Source organism: Protopterus annectens, chromosome 2.part1 (genome assembly GCF_019279795.1).
Source record: "Protopterus annectens isolate FY-2018-M chromosome 2.part1, PAN1.0, whole genome shotgun sequence".
Taxonomy (NCBI): domain Eukaryota; kingdom Metazoa; phylum Chordata; order Ceratodontiformes; family Protopteridae; genus Protopterus; species Protopterus annectens.
Genome location: NC_056729.1, coordinates 777,969,207 through 777,995,684, shown reverse-complemented (window position 1 = coordinate 777,995,684; position 26,478 = coordinate 777,969,207). Strand labels below are relative to the sequence as shown.

At 39.6% G+C, this 26,478-nt stretch overlaps 1 protein-coding gene across 1 annotated transcript in view; it reads right to left on the bottom strand.

Moving 5' to 3' along the window:
• CEP135 (centrosomal protein 135) overlaps window positions 1-26,478 on the bottom strand; it is a 2,183,066-nt gene that overhangs the window by 875,025 nt on the left and 1,281,563 nt on the right. The window contains 1 exon segment of the mRNA XM_044062480.1: window positions 24,776-24,831. Coding sequence (XP_043918415.1) covers window positions 24,776-24,831 — 56 coding nt within the window.

The following is a 26,478-nucleotide window of genomic DNA, read 5'->3' as shown; positions in this document are numbered from 1 at the left end:
TTCAAGCAAAATCTCAAAAGACACCTCAAACCACATTGGTTATGCCCCTGCAGCAACCCTGACTAATGTTCTGTCTTTGCTACTATTATCTCCATGATCCTACTTGTATGCTAACTCAATATTGATTGCTATTTCAGAAAAGCTTACTGTAATCTAGGATACTTAAATGAATTACCTTTTGTGAACATCATGTACTATTTACTGTAAACTATCTGTTGTATCTTATTCTTAAATGCATTATTTTATCCTGTATACCAATATTTTGTAATATTTTCTTCCTGTTACTACTGCTATGATGTCTTTGTAATCATTTATTATTCAGCTTGTTAAGACTGTTTTTTTTTATTACTGCTTTGTGTTACTCTTGGAGCTTTTCTCCCCGGGCCTCTACTGAAAATGGACATATATCCAGTTAGACGAACCCGGTCAACAAATGTAAAACAAATAAAATAAATAAATATAGTTGGGGGGGGTGAGGAGCACAGCCCCCCACCTATTTCAATTTAAAACATCAAAATACAAGAAAAACTACATATTTTAAACAAAAATAGGTGGGAGGCTTTGCCCGCCACACCCCAATGTGGGGGGCTGTGCCCCCCACACCCCCAAACTATATATATCAACTCCAGGGTCGCACAACATTGGGGAGGGGGGCAAATCCCTGTTAAGTGCCTTGAATGGTTGTCGACCAAATGAATGTTGATCAAATGGTCTGTCGATCTTATGAAGTAGACCCATATATATATATATATATATATATATATATATATATATATATATACACACACACACACACACACACACACACACACAGGAAGAAAAAATCAGGGGGTACGGAGGGTAGGTAGTTGATGAAGAATGAAAAAATTGAGAACACAGATGGAACATTATGGTGAGTACATAACTTCTTTATCTGATGTCTGAGATTGCACAAGTACAAAAATGAAACATCGCCCCCAGTGACCCCTTCCTCAGTCTGTCCTACTATGCACAAGCACCAGAATGCAACATTTCCATTGACAACCCCTTCAGCAGCTCTTCCAAGTATGCATAAGCACCAAAACGAAACATTTGCCCTGTGACCCCTTCAATAATTTGTCCAAGTATGCACAAGCATGAAAACAAAACATTTGCCATGTGACCCCCTTCAGTAGTATGCCCAAGTATGCACAAGAACCAAAATGAAACATTCACCCCAATGACCCTTTCAGTGTTGATGACAAGCCAGAGAGTGGAGGCTGGCGATATTATATAATGTTTCATATAAGAAGTCACTAAATATGACCAGAAGAAATGCAACAACTAAATAAAATATATGCATGCTTAGGATTAAACACTAAATGCAAAAGCATCTACAACAGCCAACTTAACAGGCTGAATACTCTAAAAAAATAAAAAAAACAATGAATGCATAAAAGTGCATAAAACGGGTACCCTACCTTTCTTCTTGTGGTACAAGCCTTCACTATAAAAATAACAAATGGAAATGATGCTGTTACACCACTGACACCAGATCTGAGATTTTCAAGGAGGCATTGCAGATTACCAATGCTGGTGATGCATTGCTAACAGAAGATCTGAGACCCTGAAAGCAAGACTAGTACTATGCCTGCTGAGAGACTATCAGACCTGTGGGGCTATAGAATGCATGGAGTTGCAAGTCCCTGTGAGTTTTGTTAGATTTCTACTGTCAGATTGCACTGGGATAGATTACAACAAAACTTTGCCTGAAAAGGCACATAGATGTACTAATACCCCATGGATTGTAGCAGTGTATACTTCCAGCATTCAACAGATGTACTAATACCCCATGGATTGTAGCAGTTTATACTTCCAACATACAATAATGCAGTTTGAAAATTCAGAGAGATCAATATCTCCTGCAGCCAGACACTGTATGCAGGTGTGAATGATGTATAGAGCTACTCTTGCACACTGGTTATAAACAATAACATCTCTGAAAAATATGTAGCTTGCTACGCAGAACTGTGGAAATTCCATAATTGAAATACCATGATAAGGAGGAAGAAGCGACAGCATCCAATGCAGAAATCCGAAGACTCTGGTATTCAGGCCGGCTGAGGGCTACCTGTAGGCAGATAACCCAAATGTGATGACTGCAACAGTGAAACATGAAGAACATCTGTAGTAGTTTGGTTGCATGCACCATGATGAATACAATGCCACTAGGGCATCTCCTTTGTGCAAAGGATTATTTTTTTTATTTATTTCAGCACTGATGTGCTGCTAATCTCTCTTGGCAGTGCAGTGCATCATCAGGCAAGAGGGATCACTGTACTCACAACTCTAATGCAATTTGCAGGTTCATAGTTGCATTTTCATGTGTTACCCCACTGGAACCAACCAGTATACAGATGCCCTTTCCTTTGTGAGTCATGCATAGTCCCGGAGTGGGCAGATTTACTTGTCTAATGAGTGGATAGCACAAAAACTGTAAACTGTGGGACTTGCCCTTTTGTATAGGGATCTTACTACTACTAGGATCAGGATGTTTTTTTTTTTTGCCTTGTGCCTGAGTACCTGTAGTTGTTTGAGATGCAAGTAATGATGGAGTTTGAATGCATGCTGTGAGCAATGTCCTGGAAACAGATATTCTTTTTAATTTCCAACTTTAACCAAATCAAAACATAGAAGGGGAAAGAAAAGAAAGGGGAAATATTTGGTAACATTCTAACTTTATTTGACCAAACCAAAGCAAGGACAGGGAAAGAAAGGAAAGTGAAAGCAAGGGATCAAATGTAGTAGGCCCTAGTCAAGCAAATCTGTTAAAACCAAACTCTTTTGAACAACACAGCTATACCTGCAGAATTTTTACCTTTATTGCATGCAGTTCACAACCAGTTCTACACATCTGTGTTATCTATCAGATGGGCATGCATTCCAAGCCTAGAACATCCATATTTTATTTAAAACAAAAGCTTGACCCCACCTCACAGCTTAACCCAGAAAGATTTGCTCTTAGTAGGAGCTTTATGCCCAAAATATTCAGTGGTCTCCATTTAATAATATTTATAAACCATCTTATTTAAATCTTTCACTGCAATAATAGAATGATGGAACCGCAACCGCTGGCGTTATTGCAAGCAAATAAAAAACTTCGAGGAAGAAGACAATGAGGCAGCATCAGGGATGTTCCTGCATTCTGCAAATGCAGGTACAACTGAAACTTGACAAATACAGTATATATAAAATGTCTCAATCTTTCTCAATGCTTACTCACTGTCATACGGATGCACACACACAGTTTCCTCTTCCTTCACACAGAGATACATTCTGCTTTCATGTATGCATTCACTCACACAAGCAGACACACAACCACACACACACAGCTGCCCCACCACACAAATTGCAGATAAACAAACAGCAAACAAAACTCATTGTATTTACGGAGTACTGTAAATTAACGGCTCAATCTATGTCCATGCTCACTCGCTGTCATACACTCACACACACAGTCTCCTCTTCTTTCACACAGACATGCATTCTGCTTCATACATGCATTCACTCACATAAGCAGACAAACACACGCACACACACAGCTGCCCCCACCCCACAAACTGCAGATAATCCAACAATCAGCAAATAACCTCATTTCAAACTTCACCTGAGCAGACAAGTATGATGTTGGTCCTTCCTTGAAGTCAGTCTCTGTTGCAGCTGATTGACTTTCGGCGCAACTGCGTCTTCACTCTCTTTAATCCAGCAATCCAATGGGCACAGGAAAAAAAATAGAGGTATCCAGCAGTAGAGCAGCTAATTTCTGAAAATGTATGGAAAAAAGGGAAAGGCTGCTGCTGGACCCTCTATTTATTTGGACAGGACAATGGAAACCTAGAATGGAGGTGGAGGTTGGACAGGACAATGGAAACCTAGAACGGAGGTGGAGGTGTTATGTAAGAATCTGATTGGCTGTCACCACTTCATTCAGAAAACACAAACGGAGTCCATTTACATGTAATCATAAGAAAGGACAGGGAGAATTCCAAGGTGATTTTCTCATAAAAGTCCAATAGGACCATCAGGTAACACCACTCTAAATCATAAGTTGAGAAGGTAACTGACCATCTTCAGTTACTTTTTCAATGTATTTTTCAACCACAGCTTTTAATTACGACTGTAAACTTACTAGCGCTGCTGGAAGGCACTCGGGGGTAATAGCTTGGAATTCCTATCGTCTCATAGTACGCTCAGATGTAAGCACAAAGGTGCTATGAGACGGTACTCGGGGTTAATGAGTTAATGTTTGCATAGACTTTGCTTTTTCTTCCTTCTTTTTTTTAAGACCTCTTCTGCCTTACTGCCAATAAGTTATCTTTTTGCAAGTGGGCATCCAACAATTTAGATTTGACATGGTCTGGCAGGGGCTGTTCCTTAAGCCATGCATGCTTTCTAATGACAGATCCAGTGACTGCTGCCCTGCAAGAAGCTTCTGGGGCGTCAAAACCACAGTGCAAGGTCTGTTTAGTTACTTGACTTGCAGAATGCATTAACTATTGTAATTCTTTAGATTCTGCCCAAGCAGGAAAGGAAGACATTTTTTGTTTAAGGAGTTCCAGGGTATGCTTCTGAAATCTCAGCATATGGAACCAACAATGTAGTGCCCTGATAGCAAGAGTAGCTGAGGTGTATACTTTTTTACCCCATTTGTCCAGTGCTCGGGAATCCCTGTCTGAGGGGGTGGGATTCTTAGGAGAGGATGCTGTAATCCCTTTTGGCCCTTGAGAAATGACCTCAGAATCAGCTGTAGGATTTTTAAAAAGATATTTGTGTGAGTCAGGGACTCTGTAGCACCTGTTTGGTTTTCTGGGAGCTGGAGGAAGGGCATCAGGAGTCAAGCTGGATTCGAGGAAAGCATCCACCACAACATCCAGGACTGAGGGGATGGCAAAGGGTGTGTGTTGAGGAAGATCTAGGAATTCCCTGAGTCTCTTTTTAGGCTGAGGGTAGTCCTGACTCTCCCATTGGAAATGCTCCCTTAAATTATGCAGGGTTCCCCCAAAGGAAAAATCCTCTGGTGGAGAGGCTGAAGGAATGGAATCCTCTGCATCAGAATCATCATAAGTGGAGAGGGGTTGCATGTCTTCATATTCAGATTCATCTGACTCTTGTTCAGACAAAACTACAGGGGACAGATCTCTTTTCCTTTTAGGGGGTAGCTTGGCTTCCCCTGATCAGCATGATATGGTCTTTCGCCATTTTAAGCATTTGAGACTGAAGCAAGGTAGCAGGCTCCTTAGAGTGGGTCATCGGTTTTTTGGATGTGGTTCGTACCCTGGGCCTAAGAAACTTGGTCATTTTTGAAAGAACGGTAGTCGTGAAAGAAGACGTCGGTTTGTGTCTTGATTCGGTATTGCGAAGGACATCCTCGGAAGCCGGTGCCTGGTCAGCGGCTCCGGACCTATCCAAGGTGGAGACGACCGCGGGATCCTTAGTCAAAGAGTTTTGCGACATACCAGACTCCGCAAGGGTCTTGGTAGCAGCCTGCAAATCAACAGAAGTGGGCATTAGGGGCTGTGAAAGCACCTCACTGAGTACCAGAGAACTGACGACTAGCTTAATGGAAGTCAGTAAGTTTGGACCTGTGTGGTCTGTCTCTGTCTTTATCTTTACATTTTTTAGATCATCTGCTGTCGGATGGCTTACCGAAGCCATATCGGAATTCAAGGACTGTAAGCGAAAATATGTGTGTACAATAAGGGCCGGATGATGGGTAGTTCTGGCATTGAACAAAGCACAGAAGCGACAACAGGGGACGTTGTGGTCTGGGGCTAAACAAGTGACGCAGTAAGAGTGGAAGTCTCGGTGTGGTATTTGCTTTCCACAGGCGAGACAATTAACTTTTTCTGACATCAGTTAGTGCAAGATAAAAGGATCCCCAACAGGGTACTTAGCTTTAGAAGACTTCAACTTCAATTTGGAAGACGAAAACTCAGGTCACGGCCGACCGGCACTCGTGCAAACTGCTTCTGCTTCGGACTCCATGGCAAGAAAGACCGACGTAATGGCGTCGGCTGCCTTACTTTATACTACTGACATCAGTCCTCAAGCAACAGTAACTGACACAGAAATACTAAGTCTCTGGTATTCGGGCCGGCAGAGGGCTACCCTGGCAGGGATAACCCAAATATGATAACTGCAAGAGTGAAACACGAAGAACATCTGCGTTTATGGAGGGCATATGAAATTTATTTACCTGACATTTGCTTACTGGGAAAGTCCGACTGGGTACGTGCTCATTTTCAGTGGACCCAGGAAGAAAAGCTTCAGTGAACATATTAAAATAGATTACAAATTTAGAAGGATTCAGACAATATCACAGAATTACAATTTGTAGATATACTAAAAGCAAAAAGAAAGTATAGCAGGGCACTATATACAAGAAATACTATGGTAGGACTCTCTATATACAAGACAGAAACTACTACACTATCACAGAACTATGATTTGTGGATAGAATAGAAGCAGCAACAGAGTTAGAACACACTGAATACATGATACTTGAGGATTCCTGATATACATCTTTTCATGATAATACATGACACAAGTAAATAATGCGATATACTATATACAGATTGTAGCTACAGTATTTTACAAGTAAATTTCAGGTATGGTTTATAAGACAAAGACAGGGTAGAGTAGGAGTAGACAGAGTATCTGATAGAAAAGGTATCGCTAAAAGACAAGCTAGTACAGAGGGGAAGCAAGATGGAGTAAACAAGATTAGAGAGATAGTAATGAATACTATGGTGGTGTGGGGTGCATGGACATATCCAATTATCGAATAAATGTTCTTTCAGTCTTGACTTAAAAGAAAAGTAGCAAGGTGCAAGTCTGATAGATTCAGGAATGCTATTCCATGATCTGGCAAAGCAAGACTGACTCCATAAGATTTCTGGGGTTTGTAAATAGATGTAGGAAAACAGAAACTGATCTCTCCACGAAACAAGTGACAATTTCTCCAACAAAGCAATAAATCCAAGGATACTTGCAGCAATAAAGTAAAATAGACTTTTATTTCACAAGTGGGATGATAAGCGCTTTCGCGTGGATACAACCACGCTTCTTCAGATAATAATTAAACCCACTGACTTGCTTTATATAGTAAAGTAATTAGCAAAGACAATGATTTAATAACTAATTAATTGATTTATTAAGCACTTAAAGGAACCAAAATTAAAAACAACATTCATCGCTGTAGTGTATAAAATAAACGTCAAAATAGACAAAAACATTTGTTAGACATCACTATAAAAACATGCATTCACAATTATATTACAGAAATGCATCAGGCTATAAAATATATACTGTATAAAACCTGCTGTGCATAGAATAAAATGACTAAAGTTCAAAATTGATTTCTTCACAGACCTAAAGTAGAGAATGAGGCAAGGTGCAATATATCGTGGGCATAAAATAAATGCATAAGGGCATGCTGAAAACGTATATTGTGAAATAATGTCAAAAGCTAATAAAACACTTCTAGAATAATAACGTAGGATTGCAAGAACATTATTATTCAACGTAAAACGTTGACAGCTGGCGTAAAGGCCGGCAAAAAAACACTCTTAAGGAGAATGTATACGATGAACCTTAAATAAGGAAATATTACGAAGAAACGCACAAACTACACTATTTGCGCCTATTTAGCAATGTTCAACACCTACTGAAAGTAAAATTAAATAATAATAGGGAAACACTTTAGAAACAATGAACTATTAATAATATGAATTTTGGAAGTAATGAATGTATAGAATATACGAATGGTTAGTATCTATAGATAATTAATATTAGATTAAGCATGGATATATCCAGATAGCAATACATATATCCATACATACATATATATATATATATATATATATAGAGAGTGTACTAAATATATACAATTTATAAATAAATTGATATTTTAACATTTTAATCTTAATTTACATAAATAAATAAATAAATATGAAAAAAGTGTATATATATATATATATATATATATATATATATATATATATATATATAACGAATGTACATATAAAAATGTGATAATATTATGACTAAATGATACCTTGATTAAATGTTAAAGTAAACAACAACGGCAAAACCAAAAACCAATCAATTAGGTGTATCTCTAAGTGATTTATAAGACTTTTGTCTATTTGACAATTTCAGTAATGTATTTACAAATAAAAAAGACTAAAGGTCTAACAAATTGAAGAGTCTAAGAAGTTCCATGGATTATCATAGTTTATATTTGATTAAGGTATAAGTACAACAATTCATAGAAAGTTACTAAAAATATATAAAAAAATTTATAAGAATTAAATTGCTCTATAAGAATCTAAATGTATATCAAGATAAAAATTTTTTTTGGGGACATATAAGTAATAATGCACAATAAAAGACTAAAAAAATTTTTTATTAGAATAAGACATAGTTAATCAAAGCTAGAACTAAAAAGCTAGGATAATAATTGTATAGTTTTCAAATAAACATCTTATTAACGTTTCCTGCTATTCAAGACAGGTTTAATAGAGACCGTAGTGTTTAATCCAGGATGGTTGTGCGCATTAAATCTCAGAATCCACTTTAGTTCAGCTAATGCAAGACTATTGCTAGCATCACTTCCTCTAGGTTTCTGTGGAATTACTTCTAACACTCTAAAACAAAATGCATGATCATTATGTTTACTTATATGTTGAGCTAGAGCATTAGTATCAGAGGTTTTCCTTATCTCACAGAGGTGATCATAAATTCTATCGGATAGCTTTCTTTTAGTAAGGCCTATGTAGAAGGCAGTACACTTTATGCAGGTAGCCAGGTATACCAAATTTCTAGTGGAACAAGTGGCAGAACTTCTGAATTGAAATATAAAGTTTAACGTAGGATGTATAAAGGAAAGATTAGAACAGATGTAACTACATCTGTTACACTTTCCGCAAGGAACAGTTCCAGTACTCTCAGTAGGATGTTTAGACACTGCACGAAAATCATTACATAGAATATGTTTCAAGTTTGAACAATTTTTATAGAGAAATCTAGGGTAATTCCCTACCAAATTTATTACTGTATCATCAGTAGTAAGGATATTCCAGTTTCTGCGTATAATGTGTTCCAAACATTTCACGTCACTTGTGTATTTAATAATATATGGAAGTTTCAAAACTTTATTAGATGTAGTAATTCTCTTATTTGTTGGAGTAACTAAATTAGGTATCCTGGGTGCATAGGTACTTGTCACTAAAGGACTCAGAACACTATCTTTGATTGTGTGAATTAAATCACTATTATAACCTCTATTTAAGAACAATGTTTCCATTCTGTCTATTTCTAGCAACAGGGATTGTTCAGTTTGACAGAGCTTGGTTAACCTAGTAAATTGGCTTTTAATAATGCCTGGAAACGTATGCCTGGGATGCATACTGTCAAATTTAAGTAAGGTGTTGGCCCAGGTAGGTTTCCTAAAAAGAGAAGAAATAACAGTTCCTTGTTCAGTTAACCTCAAAGTAACATCAAGAAAATGAACACATTTGTCAGAGGCTTCCATAGTAAATTTCAAATAAGATGTAGTGGATTCTAAAAATTCCAAAAACTGTTGAAAATCTATAAGAGTGCCCTGCCATATAAGAAGGACATCGTCCACGAAATGTTTGTAAAATTTGACATATTTAAACGTGGGATGATCAAACAAAACATTTTTTTCCCAATTTAGGACTACTAGATTTGCATACGTATTCGCACAGGGGGTGCCCATGGCTACCCCCCATGTCTGTAAGTATGCATCATTGAACATGAACAAGTTATTATTCAGTACCAAATCTAATAACTGGCAAATTAGAATTATTTTATCACTATTAAATGCAGTGTCTCTGACCAATAATTCTCTGATAGCTTCGAGTCCTAAATCATTGGGAATAGAAGTAAATAAGTTTTTTTACATCAAGGGTTACTAAAAAATAGCTATTATTCGTAACATCAAAGGTAACATCAACCAAGCTGTCCAAGAGTTGATAGGTGTCTTTTAAAATGGAGGGCACTGCATTAACTACAGGCCTGAGAAGCCGTTCAATAAGGATGGATACAGGTGCAGTCACCCAGTTACTACCCGCCACTATAGGTCGTAAGGGTATGGGGGTTACATTTTTATGAATTTTGGGTAACCCTTTTATTACTGGAATGGTGGGATATTCTATTAATAAACAGTCATATAAACCAGGAGTGATCTGCCTGCACATAAGTAGATCATACAGGGTTTCATGTACTACTGTAATAATCTTATGTATCTCATTCAAAGGGATAACCTTATAAGTGGTGGAATCTGATAGCATATTTAACATGAGAGAGTTATAGTCAGAAGTATTCAAAATGATTGTACCTCCACCTTTATCTGCAGGTTTGAAGGTCAAATCAGTTAACTTTTTGAACTTATTTAAAGATTTAACTTCATCAGATGTTAAATTCACATAGGTTATCCTTTTAGTATTACTAGAAAACAGAGAATAAAAATCTTTTTCACAAGCCTTTAAAAAACATTCTATGTTGAAAGGTAGTACTGGTGAAAAACTACTTTTGCGTTTTAAAGACATAGCATCACTTTGTATGGAGTTGTTATTGGAAGTAATAGTAGAGCTTTTGAAAAACGACTTCAAAGCTATGTTCCTGCAAAAAAGTCGCAAATCACATAAAGTGTCAGTTAAGTTGCTGCACTGTGCAGGAATGAAACTTAGTCCCTTATTAATCAAACTTATGTCAGAGTAATCCATATGATAAGAAGATAAATTAACAAACAAGTCAGTCACATTCTCTGCTTTCTTGAGGCTCCATACCTCTCCCTGGAGATTTTCCGCTTCCTCGGTCCTCTGCTGTGCGAGCGGCCTCTGCCGTGGAATTGTTGTTTTATCGGATACGGTAAAAAACGATTTGATTTTTTGAATTTTTTGAACTGTTTGTAAATAGATAGCAGATGCTTGTGAGAAGAACAAAGGTCTCAAAATGGAATATAATCTTGCAGAAGTGATGAGGTAGTTTGTGAAATTGAGGAGTTGTATAGTATTTTGTGTGTTAACATTAGCTGATTAAAAGTCAGTAGGTGGGGTGGTTTGAGCCAATTTAGGGACTTGAGAGAAGAGCAGTGGTGAGAGTGGTGGGCCTGCCCTGCAGCAAATTTAGCAGTTTTATTATAGCACTAAGCTTTACTTTGAGGGAAGTTTTGAAGATTGGTTAGAAGAGGGGAAGCATATAGAAAGGAGGGTAAGAGATAAGTGGTAGCAAGGATCACTTTTGTGGGGTTGGAGATGATTTTTTTTTTTAGCCCTATACAACATGCCCAGTTCTTGATTTTATTTTTTATAATGTTGTTGATATGTAGGTCAAACTTAAGGTTGTTGTCAATAGTTAACACCTAGTAGCTTAGTGTGTGAAACTACATCAACTGAAATATTGTCAAAAGAAGTAATATAAAAGTTAGAGGTAACTGGAGTATATTGTTTTGGTACAAATAGTAAAAGTTTAGTTTTCTTTGGATTGATCAGCAGATGGTTGTTGGTGAGCCAAGACTCAATGGAACTAAATGCATCTTGGGTCAAGCTTTGAAGATGGATAAGACTGCTAGAGGAGCAGATTAATTTAGTCTCGTCGGCATATTGAATAAGTGTTGCTTGTTTAGAGGCAGTATTAAGGTGATTTATGAAAATGTTGAAGAGAGGAAGACCCAGTATGGTGAGTCTTGGGGTACCCCAGTGCTAACTAGTAAGTAAGGAGAGAAATTAGAGCTCCATTTGACAGATTTGATATATCTATTTGAGAGGTAACTGGTGAGCCATTGTTGAGTTGTTTCAGCTAAGCCAAGAAGAGATAGCTAGGGTAAGAGTTTGGGGTGGGAGACAATGTTAAAGGCCTTTGATAGATCCAAGAATACAGATAAGACAGTTTCCAGAGTCACGAGCTTTATTGACAGCGTCAGTAAAGGATAGAAGAGCTGTGATAGTACTACAGGCAGGTCTAAATCCATTGTTTGGTAGGAGAGTGGAGATTTTTGCCTAGTAGGTATTGAAGAAGTTGTTCGTGGATACATTTTGCTAGAAATTTTGAAAGTGGTGAAAGAATAGTGACTGGCCTATAGTTAGAGGTTTCTGTGTGTGTGCCATCTTTGCGGAAAGGAATAATAAAGAACATTTTCCACAGAAAGGGGATTATAACCTTCCTTGATAGATCTATGAATGATTATGGAGAGTGGGTAAGCAATCGAGTCTGCTGCCATTTTAAGGAATTCATTGGGAAGATCATCTGCAGAGGTGGAAAAATGCCTGAGTTTACACAACAGGAATTTAACGAAGGAAGTGGGAACTGGTTGAAGTGAAAATGTAGACACATTGGTGGTAGGGGGCTGAGAGAAGGTGGAGGAGGTTGCAGGGAAATTACTAATGTTGGATGCTATGCTACTAATGAAGTAAGAATTAAACTGAGATACTATAGTGGGAGTGGTATTGTCACAGGCTGGTTGAGGGGAGGACTGATTTCCAGACTAATTTCTTTTTGAATGTGTGGCAGAAAGATTTGGGATTGGATTTGTGTTGATCATGAGGCTTAGAGTAGAATTGTTTTTTTATCTAAGCTAACCTGTTTCTGTACAAGGTTATGCAGTGCTCTGTAATGTTATAGATTATTATGTGTCTTGTTTTAGGTACATAGTCCAGGTCTTCTCCCTCTCTTTTGCACAAGTGATCTGGTATAGGCAGAAAGCCTCTGAGTATAATTGGATTTGGTTCTTTTCTTTCTGGCGGGAGCTAAACTGAAGTGTCTAGGAATGTAGAAGCAAATCGTTCAACTGCCTCGTCTAGTGGTAAGTTCACAGGTGTTTACAAGACCAATGACCAGAAGGGCCTTTTTAAGCCTAGCCATACATCCAAAATATCGGACAAGTTCTGCTACCCATGATAAGTGCAAACATGGGCCTGGGAGATTGGCTATTTACAGGTTACCTGTGTCAGTTGAGACAGGTGCTAAACCAGGGATGAATTTTCGGTTTCCCGCCCAATTGCCCAAGTTGTACCTGAATAGGGTTAGGGAGGAACGCTGCTTCACATGGACAGGGAGCCTGTTCCATAGACGGGGTAGCCTCTGGGATACATAACTCTCTCTCCAGCAGGTCCTCTTTATACCACAGGCAAGGTTTAAGTTTTTAGAATGGGTAATTCTGGTGTTGTTTGTTTTGCGGATATGCAGGAGGTCCATCAGAGTGGGATCTGACAATGCCCTGTATGCCACGCATAGCTCAAAAGCCTGCAGAAGACAGAATACAGGTATAGGACCTTGAGACGGTCTGCATGGGACATAGTACTTACGCCCTGTATTCTTTTAGTGAAGAACCTATGTGGATGTTTCAATTGTTGGATATGCCTGGTTAGGTACATACCAAAGGGGGCATTGTACTCAATGATAGGTCTTGATGAATGCCGAATACAGTGGCACAATGACTACCTTAGACTTAGGTGCATTACCTAAGTTTATAAGTTGTGCAACATAGAATGATTTCCTCACCACTGCAGACACATGATGATCAAAGGCTAGATTACTATCTGTGGGTGTCCCTAAGTCCCTGACTACAAGGTCAACTCTAAGGGGTGTGTTGTTAATATGACAATTACCAGGGATGGATGACTTCCTAAAGGATACTATTGTGCATTTCTTGGCATTCAGTTTTACTCCATGGCTCTGACACCAGTTGTTTGTAACAGCCCCTTCTGTAGAACATTTGTGTCAGTGTGGGATTCAATGACAGCTCCTAATTTGCAATCATCTGCAAAATTAGTCAGCCAGAGATCACTGACATTGACCTTGACTTCAGAGAAGTAAATGCCAAAAAGGAGAGGTCCAAGGACTGATCCCTGAGGGACTCCACTTGTGCTGGCCTCTTTGTAGAGGTGGACTCCCCAATTCTAACTTTCAGGGTCTTGTCTGTGAGCCAGTTGGCTATCCATCAGGTGACATGCGAGTTTGTACCTAACCTCTTGAGTTTGTCAACAATGCCAGAGTAGGGTATTGTGTCAAATGCCTTGGCCAGGTCAAGGTAGGAAGTGTGAACAATTCTGTTCATACATTGCTTTGGCGACCTTCTCAAAGATGTCCACCAAGTTGAGTAGGCATGACCTGCCCTTGACAAAACCAAACTGGGTTGGGTCCAGTGTCTGGAGGTTGACTATATCTCTGTTGATCATCTCCATGATAATTCTTTCCATGGTTTTACATATAAGACTAGTGAGCCTTCTGGTTCTGTAGTTTCCAGGGTCTGTAGATGGCCCACCTTTGTGCAGAGGAATGACTGTTGCCTTTCTACATTCATGAAGCACGAAGCCTGTTTGGAGGCTGCAGTTAAACAGTAATTCTAGATGCCGTGATAGGTCATGTTTCATGCTATTTAGAAGGCATGCTGGGATACTTAAGCCCTATATTCTTTTAATGAGGAACTTGTGTGGATATTCCAATTGTTGGACATTCCTGGTTAGGTACATACCAAAGGGGGCATTGTACTCAATAATAGGTCTGATGAATGCTGAATACAGTGGAACAATGACTTCCTTGGACTTAGATGCCATACCTTTGTTTATAAGTTGCACAACATAGAATAATTTCCTCACTACTGCAAATGTAGTATGTTTATTGAGATACATTTAAGTGTATTTCTTGTAGTGGGAGTATGGGTTTGAGATGGAGATTGTGTAATGTTGAGACCAGGGATAGGCTGGATGCCACCACACAGTTGAGGAAATTTAAAGAATGTACAACAGAGGTAGGCTTTAATTTTAAAATGTTTATATGTATGATGTTAGATAAGTATAGATGTGTTTGAAACATCTTGAATTTCAAGAAGAAATTATACTGTAAGTGAAATAGTTGAGAGGTGATGGGTAGGGAGTAATGATGATGTGAATTATTAGAAAAAGAGTTGTGTCTGTAAGAAATCTTAGTACAGGTGAAATAGGTACTAGATACGATGAGAGAGAAAACAGGGAGAGGAGCATTAGAGTAAGGAGAGTGAGGAAAATCATTTTAGATTAAAGACTGGAATGGTAATAATAAGTTGAGAAAAAGAGGGAATTATACTAAGCTATGAAGATAAAAAGTTAGGAAGATGGGGAGATTTGAGAGGGGTAGTCAGAAATAATGGCTTGTTGAACAGCTGGAGGATGGTAGAATAGTTTTTGTTGGTGTGGGCAAGGGAGTAATAAGCTGGTAAGATAAGCATGTAATGTTTGAAGTAAGAAAACTGCTTGGTTGTGTGCATGGATGAGGAGGGAGGAACTAAGAGAGGAAGGGGTGTGGTGTGGCTAGGTGGGATTTGGGGTTAGGGTAGGGGAGCGCAGTGTGCCCGAGCTGAATGCACAGAAACCCCAGAGACCAAGAATCTTCGGGTAAGTTTCCTAAGAAAAACTACCAGAGGGGCAACAATAGGTATCAATTTTGAATACTTGTTATGCGGCCAATTTACTATAGGGAGCACAGTAAAAGGTCATACGTAGTTATACACACAGCATTTACATTAGCTGAATTTTAGGTCATTCTTAGTCTGCAAGCACATTATGTACAGAAGGATAAGAAAGAATAGCGTGGCTAAGAAGTTTAAGCTGAGAGGGAGACAGTAGCAATAGAAGTACAGGGGGGGGGGGGGAGTGCACACACTAAACAAAAGTGCGAATTCCAGCCACTAACACTGTAGAAGGTAAAGCCAGTTTATATAAAAATGGTTAATACACACTTTGTTAGTTTTTCTTTTCATTTTTTCCCATTTTGGCCAAGGAGTTTCAGGTTTAGCAGTTAAAATTTCAGGTGTGTGGAGTCCCTGAATGTAAAAGACCATCCAGGGTCCACCTTGCCATTTTAGAGATGATGGGGGGGGGGGGGGAGTAAACAGGGCTAAGGGGAAAAATGTAGGAAGAAAAACAGTTTAGAAGGAGAGGGTTTAGTATTCAGTACAAAGAGCACAAGGTACCTTAAGTGAGACAGAAAAATAAGATTTAAAGCTAAACAAAAGCACAGAATAACACTTTATGCTAGTTGACTTATTCTCAAGCAAGGAATCCTACTTTCAAGAATCTCTAGTTTCAGTACCAACAATTATTTACAAAAACTCTACTGTGAATACTTCAACGAATAGCATACCTCTTTACCATACCGAATGACTCAGTTTTTACCGAGTTTTGGGTCCAAATAATGTGGTGCCACAATTCCAGAGTGGCACCCCTTCATTTCCGACTTTTTCCCAGCATTTTTTTATGTTTAACCCCCCCCCCCCATTTTTTGAGCAGACATCATCACGTGCACGATGACATCAGCTCCGTCGGGGCTACCAGCCTGTCAGAACTGAGCTCAATGCACACATTTCCTTCTGGCTGGTTTGAATGGATGTACACATTTCCGCGACTGCGAAACAGTTTTATTCAAATGGATTCTTCGAACGTCATTCTCTTTTGGGAAGTCCTTCCTTTTTTATTATCTGCAAGCTAAGCAAGTTATCTTTGGCTGCACTTGTGAACTGGAAGTCCAGGGTGAAATGAACGGACTCTGGCTGAAGTAGGAACACTTTTATTTGAAGAGAGGTGTGTGTGTGTGTGTGTGTATGTGTGTGTGTAAATGCCCTACTTATACAATTATATAGATTTTTATAGATAGTTTTTAGGGTTCTTGTACACAGACCTGAAGAAGTCTAGAAGGATGAAAGCAAGCTTTGTTAACAATAGGTTATGAAAATAGAAACTGTTTTACATGCAAAATGTATATGTATCTATTTACATATATATTTACTGATTGCCAAATGAACTAAGGTTGATATATTTCCAGCCATGTAGTATATTGTCTTGGTTTAAATCAAAGACTTAATAATCTGGTTAAATAAGAGGTACCACATAATTTTACATTTTATTTAAAGTACATAAGGGTTATAATATTATTATGACAGCTACTAAGTAGGGCAGGACCAGCTCGAATGTCACACTGATGGCGGAAGGGATGTGAATTTAACATGTGTACCAATAACACTTTTACAGTACAATAAACTGCTCCCATTCCTGATAAAAAGTATATATATATATATATATATATATTTAGAAAGCTTGTGAGGAAATTAATACTCATTTTTGTTTTACTTGGATCGCTTGTCTGTGTACTTAAAGGATTTTCGACTGGAAACAGACTGCCTGCCTTGCTTGGATTACTTTTGAATACTTCTCAAAAAATGAAACACCAAGTAACACCAAAAACTTGGTAGTTCAGTTACAATAAAGGCTGTCTTCCGAAACCCAGAAAATCCGTTTCACCAAGAATCACATCCAAAATCCACAGAATCAAAACTCTTTATTAACTGACAACAAGAAATGGATTTAGTGCTTTCATCTCCGCACTGGAGACCTCATCAGAATCAATTCTTAGCACTTCTTTTATTTCTTTTATACACAACCACTTAAAAACAATTAAAAACAATTAAACTTAATAAGAATCAATCAAGTAATCAATCAAATAATGGGGAAACATTTTTTTCTACCAATAAAGTCTAAGTTCTGTTTTATTTGCGGAAGTGTGCATTCTTGAGACTTATGAAACAACACAAATGTGAAGATGTTGAAGTACACTGAAGAAAACAGACAATTTTGCTGTTGGCTTGCATAGTGGCAGAAAGACCAAAACCCAATGATTTTCATCAGATGTTTCTGTAACCTGTGTAAGTTCAAAAAGAAGACAAATCATGGAAAGACAGTAACCTGTCACCAGCACTGTATGTCACTTCTGACCATGGAATGGGTGTTTAAGGCTGGGGACTGGCAAATACGTAAAACACTGAATGCTGAAGTCTGAAATCCTGCTGCCAGTGTAAAGGGTACATACAAGGATGGAGTCTATAGAGCTTTGGAAATGACAGAAGGCCAAATAGTGAAAATGATGGGTAAGAAAAGATGCTTTTCCTTTGAAAAGTAATTTTGCTTAAATGTTGACTTTATGGTCCTAATTCAGCACTCCTAAATGTCACTCCTTACATTCTGCCCTGCATAAGGAAAGGGCAGTGGTCCATGGAAATATTCTAAGTACTACGTAACAAAATGTCAGACCTCTTTTCTGTTCATTTTCTAAGTGGGCAAAGTCCACTATGCATAAACAGTGTATCAGAAGTAAACACAGATCCCTGCCTGATTAACTGACTTGCTCAGCAGCATACAGACTTCAGGTGTAGTGAAGGAAGGAATAAAACCCATGACTACAAAAGAAGCCAGTTTGCAGCTGATAACCTTATCTCCTGTGCGATGCCAAAAGACTTGCCCATTCTTATCAATGTGTGCTGTGCTTGTTTCACTGGGCAGTGCAACTGGTGTTTGGTTTGTTTGCTTTCTTCTTCTTTTGAAGATGAGGTGAGGTACTTACCAAAGAGAAGGTAGAAGAGTAGCAGCTGCAAGACTGATTTTAGACCTAGCCAGCTTGACATTTTCCTACAAAATTATGGATCATTATTTAATAACAATAATAATTATCCTACAGCTTGGGCTGGCAGAAGTACTGTCTGAATGACAGACAGAAAATGCATTTTCACTGGAATATGTTAATAAAAACTGAACTACCACAAGGAGACATTTGCATGTGTCATTCTAACTACGCATTTGCATATGTAATTAGGGCGACATAACAACTGAAGACTCAGAAATAACTACAAAAATAAAAATCAAACATATCCTGTCTCTGTGGCATACAGGGATGAAACCTTAACTGTGAAATACAGGGATGAAACCTTAAAGTACAGTTTTGTACCTACCATAAATGTAGATGTTCGAGTGCTCATACAGCTGCAGTCATTACAGATGGGTTATCCTGCCGTCAGGCGGGTCCTCGGTCGGCCGAATTCCAAAGTCTAGGTCTGGCGTCGGTTGTCTTCGCTTCTTCCCTGACGTCAGTGCGGCAGGGGTATAAAAGATGCAGCTGATGCCATTTTCTTCAGTTTTTCTTGCCCCAGATGTCAGGTGCCCCCAGAAGGAAGGCAAAACATAATATTATGCAAACATGCAATGTAGATAAATCAAAAACAATAGTTGCAAGCAAATACACCATAAAAGAATACCCCAAATAGGTTGTATGAGAAAGGTGTTTGTCATAAGGCCTGTCCTAAGAGGGGAAGGAGGGAGGGTAACCTGGACTGCAGCTGTATGAGCACTCGAACATCTATATTTATGGTAGGTACAAAACTGTACTATGTTCATCGTGCATACAGCTGCAGTCATTACAGATGGGAAGAATCCCAAAGCTAAGTAAGGGTGGTAGGCAATAAGTGGAACTAGGAGGGGCGAGGATGCCCTGCAGGACTGCTGTGGCAAAGCCCACTCTAGATTTTGAGTATAGTGGAAGGTGGTAGTGCTTGGAGAAAGTGTGCACTGAACTCCAAGTAGCTACTTCCAAAATGTCCTTGGTAGGGACCCCCCTGAGGAAAGCTGCAGAGGTAGCTGTAGCCCTGGTGGAGTGGGATCTGATGTATACAGGCACAGATTTTCCATGAAATGAGTAACAAAAGCGTATGCAGTGGGCTATCCATTTTGAGACTGTCTGTTTAGAAATAGCCTTTCCTTGAGCACCTGTAGCATAGGACACAAAGAGCTGCTCAGATTTCCTGAATGGCTTTGTTCTGTCCAAGTAATAACGAAGTTGTCTGTGAATGTCCAAGGAATGTAGTAGTCTCTCCCCTTTGTTCTGTGGATTTGGATAAAAGGTAGGTAAATGAATAGTCTGATTCAAAGCTACACTGGATATTACCTTTGGCAAGAAGGTAGGGTTGGTTCGTAAGGAAACTCTGTCCTGATGGAAAATGATGAATGGTTGCACAGCCATGAGGGCCTGTAGTTCCAAAACCCTGTGTGCTGAGGTAATAGCCAGAAGGAAGGCTGTTTTCCATGACAAGTATTGTAGCTCTGTTGAAGAAGCCGGCTCAAAGGGAGGCAGGGTCAGCTTTTCCAATATGAAGTTGAGGTCCCAAGCTGGGACTGGTGGTTTCCGGGGGGGGGGGTTATATTTTTTGCCCCTCTGAGGAACTGCCTTAATAGAGGATGTGAGAATAAAGGAGGATCTGTATTGTATTGTGCAGAAATGGCTGAAGCGTGGATCTTGATGGAGAAGGAAAGGCCACTGTTTAACATCTCACCTAGGTACTGTAAAATTTGAGGTATATTTATTACCCAAGGATTCTGGCCCTTTTCTTGATTCCAGGAACAAAATCGTTTCCATTTGGCGGAGTAGGCTTTTCTAGTAGAGGGTCTTCTGGCCTCCAAGATGACATCCTGCACCTCCTTGGAGAGGAGAGTCTGTTGGGAAATTAAGGTATTCTCCATGCAGCTAGATTTAGGGTTTTGAGCTGGCTGTGAAGGGTTTTGTAGTTGTGCTGGGACAACAGAAGAGGGACTAGAGGTAGGATCCATGGTGGGGAGTGTGTCAGGCTCTTTAGGAGAGGATACCAGTGTTGTCGTGGCCAGTCTGGAGCAATGAGAATCATTTGTGGCCTCTCTGCTCTGGCTTTTAATATAACTTTGGTCAGTAGAGGAAGAGGCGGGAAGGCATAGACTGTCAATGTTGTCCAAATGAAGGAGAGTGTGTCCACTTTCCAGGCCTGTGGATGATAGGTTCTTGAACAAAATTTTTTCAACTGGTAATTTCTGTGGGTAGCAAATAGATCTATGTCTGGCTGTTCCCATGCCTGAGTTATCTTTGAGAAGACTTGAGGATGCAACTTCCATTTGTGTGGGTCTGTCATATTTCTGCTTAAGTTGTCTGCCAGTGTGTTTTCCTTCCCTGGCAGGAATTGTGCCTGTAGTTGAATTTGTAATTCCAGTGCTGTGTTCCATAGGGTCATGGCTTGCCTGCACAGGGGGTATGAATGAGTTCCCCCCTGTTTGTTTATGTACCACATGACTGTGGTGTTGTCTGTCCTTATCAATAGCTGGCCTGGATGCAGTAGGTCTTTGAAGATCATAAGAGCATTTTGCACGGCTAGCATCTCCTTTTGGTTGATGTGTAGGTGCTTCTCTTTTTGGGACCATTTTCCCTGAATGCACTAATCTGCCATGTGTGCTCCCCAGGCGTAGTCTGAGGCGTCCGTTGTGATGATTTGAGTTGCTTGAGGTACACAGAAAGGGAGACCTGTGTTTCTTTGGCATGCTTGAGCCCACCACAAAAATTCCTTTTGAAGGCATGGAATGAGTGGTATAATTGTTTCCAAGCTGTGGCTGTGTTGAGACCATAAGTTTTTTAGGTACCATTGTAGTTTCCTCATATGCAGCTTTGCACATGGTATTAGCAGGATGCAAAATGCCATGAATCCCAGAGCCTGCAGGACTTTCCTTGCAGTTAGTCTGGTGAAAGTTGCCATTTTGTTGAAGTATTGAGACAGTTGCCCTTGTTTGTCTGGCGTGAGGTAGGCCATCTGGGTGGTTGTATTTAAGCTGGCACCCAGGAAAATTATCTGTTGAGAAGGTATTAGTTTTGATTTCTTTTTGTTCACTGTGTATCCCAGGTAGTTCAACAGTTTTATTACAAATGCCAGATGCTGCAATAGAATGTCCTTGCTGTCCGCTTGGATCAGGCAGTCGTCCAGATATGGGTAGATTTGTATTCCTTGTTGTCTGCAGAAGGCAATTACTGATGCCAGGCATTTCGTAAACACTCTGGGCGCAGTAGATAAGCCAAAGGGCAATGCAGAGAATTGGTAATGGGTTGAACCTGCAAGAAATCTGAGGTATCTTCTGCAATCTTGTCTGATAGGGACATGCAGGTATGCCTCCTTGAGGTCCAATGTTACCAGCAAAGACTCCTTGCCCAGCATGGGAAGAAGCTGCTGTAATGTGAGCATCTTGAATTTTGGCACCTGTAGATATGTGTTTAGGATGGATAGGTCTAAGATGGGTCTCCAATCTTTGTCTTTCCTTGGTACCAGGAATAGTCTGGAATAAAAACCTTGACCTTGTTCTTTTGCAGGTACCTCTTGAATTGCTTTCATATCCATGAGAGCGGAAATTTGTCTTTGTGCCTCTGCCCTTTGATTTTGTGGCAGGTTTGGCAAGCCCCTCATTTTTGGCATGGCGTGAAAGTGGAACCTGTAGCCTCTGTCTATAATGTCCAGAATCCATTTGTCTTTTGTAACAATGTGCCAGTTTTTTGAAAATAATGCCAGTTTTCCACCCAAAGGTGCTGCCATTAAAGCTTTGTTTGGCAGGCATAGGGGGAAGTCATGGTGTCTGTTTTCTGAATGACTGTGATCTATCTTCTCCACCTCTTGGGGTTGGTGCTTGCCACTGTCTAGCTCTGTAAGATCCTTGAGGTTGTCCTCTACCCCTTGGGCGTCTGTATCTGCCCCTTTGAGGTCTGTCCGTGGCTGGAAAGGACCAATTTTCTGAAGGCCAGTTTCTGCTGAAGAGTGGAGCTTGTACCTGTAAGAAATCTTTCACTGTTTGCATAGATTTCGCTTTTTCCTCCATTTTCTTTAGTACCTCCTCATCTTTAACACCAAACAATACATCTTTTTGAAGTGGTGCATCTAATAACTTTGCTTTGACATGATCTGGTAAGGTTTGCTCTTTGAGCCAAGCATGTCTACGTATAACAGACCCCGTGACAGCAGCTCTACATGAGGCCTCTAAGGCATCAAAACCACACTGCAAGGTATGTTTACCCACTTGCTCTGCTCCATGCAACAAATCCTGCAACTCTTTCAAATCTGGTTGTTCTGTTTGTGTCATTTTGCTTTTCAGCTGAGATAACAAAAACTGTTGGTATTTTAACATATGAAATTGACAGTATAATGCCCTCATGGTTAAAGTGGCAGATGTATACACCTTTTCCCCCCACCTTTCTAATGCTCTGGAATCTCTCTCTGAAGGTAAAGGGTTTTTAGCAGTAGAGGCCTTTATTCTCTTGGGACCCTGTAAAATTATTTCTGGGTCAGCAGTATGGCTTTTATAAAGGAACTGGTGAGAATCAGGAACCCGGTAATACCTGTCTGGTTTAACGGGGGCAGGAGGTAAAGAATCTGGATTAAGACTGGCTTCTGCGTACACATCATCCAAAATATCTAAAACAGGAGGGATAGCCAGGGGCCTATGCTGGGGGAGCAGTAGAAATTCCCTGAGCCTTTTCTTGGAATCTGAGTAATCTTGGCCTTCCCAGTGGAATTGCTCCCTCAATGTATGCAGGGTTTCCCCAAAAGAGTAGTCCTCAGGGGGGAAGACCGAGGGAACAGACTCCTCAGCATCAGAGTCTTCAAAGGGGGAATAGGCATAATCCTGGTCCTCAGATTGGTCTGAGGTAATAGAGGCCTGGTCTGAGGAAGGGTAGCCTTCCCTCCAATCTGGGTCTTTTGTCAGAGGGGGGTTGAGATCCCCTGATGAGAGTTATCAAATCCTCAGCCATTTTAAGCATCTGTTTTTTAGGCAAGGGGCCTTGAGAGGAGGTCTGAGGACCCTGTTTTTTAGTTTTCATGGCAGCTTTAGGTTTAGTGAAGGATTTAATAGAGAAGGTGGAAGGCCTGAAGACGCCTTCAGAAGTGGCAGGCCTCATTAAATTTTCAGTTTCCCCGCCAAGAGTGGTGTTGGTATCTGCAGTGGGAATGGAGACCGAGAAGCCTGCGACCTCGGGTACTGAAGTCACCAGTAAAATAGTTTCATCGGTAGTCAGGGGCTGCGTAGGCGCCTCGCTGAGAACTGGTAGTCGGCCTAAGCGTGGTCTCAGTACTCGGTGCAGACCTCGGATGTCGGTCCTTGTCTTTGCATCTTTTGCTTAAAACTGGTGTCGGTGTATCCGACGACATGATATAATTAATTTTTTGCCAAAATAATGAAGGGCGAACTCTGCCCGGCGCTTAATAGTGCGCTTGTTGAACCTAGCACAAAAACGGCAGGCCGAGACGTCGTGGTCTGGCCCTAAGCAAGATATACAGAAAGAATGGAAATTCTTATGCGGTATTTGCTTCCCACAAGAAATGCAATTATTAACTTTGTCTGACATCGGTCTGAGGCAAGAAAAGTTTCCCCAACGGGGTACTTAGCTTTAAAGAAGACTTTGGCTGAAATACTTTAGTAAATCTCAGGAGCTGGCCGACCGGCACTTGCGAACTGCTTCTGCTTCGGGCACAGTGTGGCAAGAAAGACTGAAGAAAATGGCGTCGGCTGCCTCTTTTATACCCCTGCCGCACTGATGTCAGGGAAGAAGCAACGACAACCGACGCCGGACCTAGACTTTGGAATTCGGCCGACCAAGGACCCGCCTGACGGCAGGATAACCCATCTGTATTGACTGCAGCTGTATGCATGATGAACATCTATGAAATAGAGTTCAGAAAGCAGCTCAGATACTGGAACAATCATGGAGAGGGAATGGGAAGTAGACATCTACAACTTGTTCATCATGGGGAGGAATGTGTGGTAGTTCCTGGCTGGCTCATTTTCCACTTTATTTTCATTTTATTTTCCATGGAGAACATGGAGCTGGTGCATAAGCAGATGTAAGCCAAGGTTACACAAGTCGATGATGGCAGCCCTAGCCTTCAAAGGAGTACACAAGATCGAAGAGCACAGGTATCTCCTGTGGTGATGTAGGTGCTCACCTTGTCACGAGGGCAGCTCAGCCAAGCCATTGTTGTAGCAGCAAAGCATCTGTTCTCAAAGATATACAAGAGCCAACTTGTAAAACTCAGATATTCAGAATCTCTAAATAAAAAAAAAAATCACAGTGGAAACTAGTGCTGTGGTTAACTTACCGTATTGAGGATTCCAGTTCAGAAAGAGTTAATCTCAAATTGCTTATAGTTTTGTCCTTAAGAAAAGAAAGGAAACATTTTTAATGAAGTGCAATTTAATTCAGAACCCAAAAATAAACACAAGCAATCATATCTTCAGCACAATAGGAAAATGTAGAGATAAAAATACAAATACAACTTGTAGTGTCATGAAGTAGGCAATAACTCAACAACTTAGTGAAAATGTGTTAGAACCACAGCAAACAACTTCTCAGACAACACAGCATTTACCTGAATACAATATTCACATAAAACGGAGTATAAAGATATCACCTAGTTATCACTGTGGAGGGTCTGCTATACTGTGTTGGAAAGACAGCAAATATCCTTCTAAAACAGAATGCAAAAACAATCATGTTGCTAAAATAAATCTATCATGCAGGTAATCCTTCTCTTTACCAGCATGTTTCACACCTTCTAAAGGTTAGGTTCCATACTTTAGAACACACAGTTAAAAAGAGTTATAGAAAGTGTAATTTAACTACTGAGAAAAAGAATGTATTCTTCAATATAATGCACAAATTTCTCTGATAAATTCTTACACTGCCATCACTGTATCTTTTAATACTGGCAATGTTATCTGGTACAGCTCCCAAAAACAGCACATTCTGGATGCGTCATGTTTATATAGTCTATATCTTGTGCCATCTGCCGTTGCCAAATGTCTTAACTTTGAGCAGTATAAGAAAAAGGGTGGGTTCACATTGGCCATTAAGATGCAAGTATAAAAAATGTCATATCCACTTAACAGACCAAAGGGGAATTGTACTCAGTGACTTCAGTCTACTGGAAGCACACATGCTTCTGCAGAAGCCTCACCACAGATGCGGTTTTGTTTCTTGCACCCTGCTAAGCAAGTGATTTTTTAAAATTCTGTGCAAGATACTAGTTGTCTGCTAGAACATTTAAGCAGTTGCATTTTCTCAGATTGCTTTAGATGGTTACATTCTGCTTTAATGTGTTGTACCATTTCTTTACTTTGTAGCAATAATGATGCCACATGTTTTTGCCATAGCTTATCATTTAGTGTTTGCAGCTTCTTGGAAACCCATCTCCATTCTGAATATAAATTTTTTTTCTTCCATTCTGAATATCAAAGTTTTTCTTTTTGACTGCCTGGATCATTTACTTCAACTAATAAATGTTGTTTAGATGGAGCAAATGGTAGTTCTATTTATATTTACCTCACTAAACTTATTTTCATTGGTGTTGGAATATGGAATACATAGTTCTTTTTAGTATCTTCAGAGATCCCCACAGGATCTTTGGAAGACTGTTTTGTTCATGCTTTTAGTCACCTTCACCTAGTCGTGTTTATCTGTTTGACTATCAAAGTGTTTTGCCAGTACTACAGCCTAGCTGATTGACTGGCTGTGGTGTTCAGTGGCATCCAGTGCTTTATGGCTTATCAGACCAGCTGTCATTCTGGAAAGAAATTATTTATATATATATATATATATATATATATATATATATATATATATATATATATATATATATATATATATATATATATATATATAGACATATATAGATATACACACACACACACACTATATATATATATATATATATATATATATATATATATATATATATATATGTGTGTGTGTGTGTGTGTATGTATACACACACACACACACACACACACACACACACACACA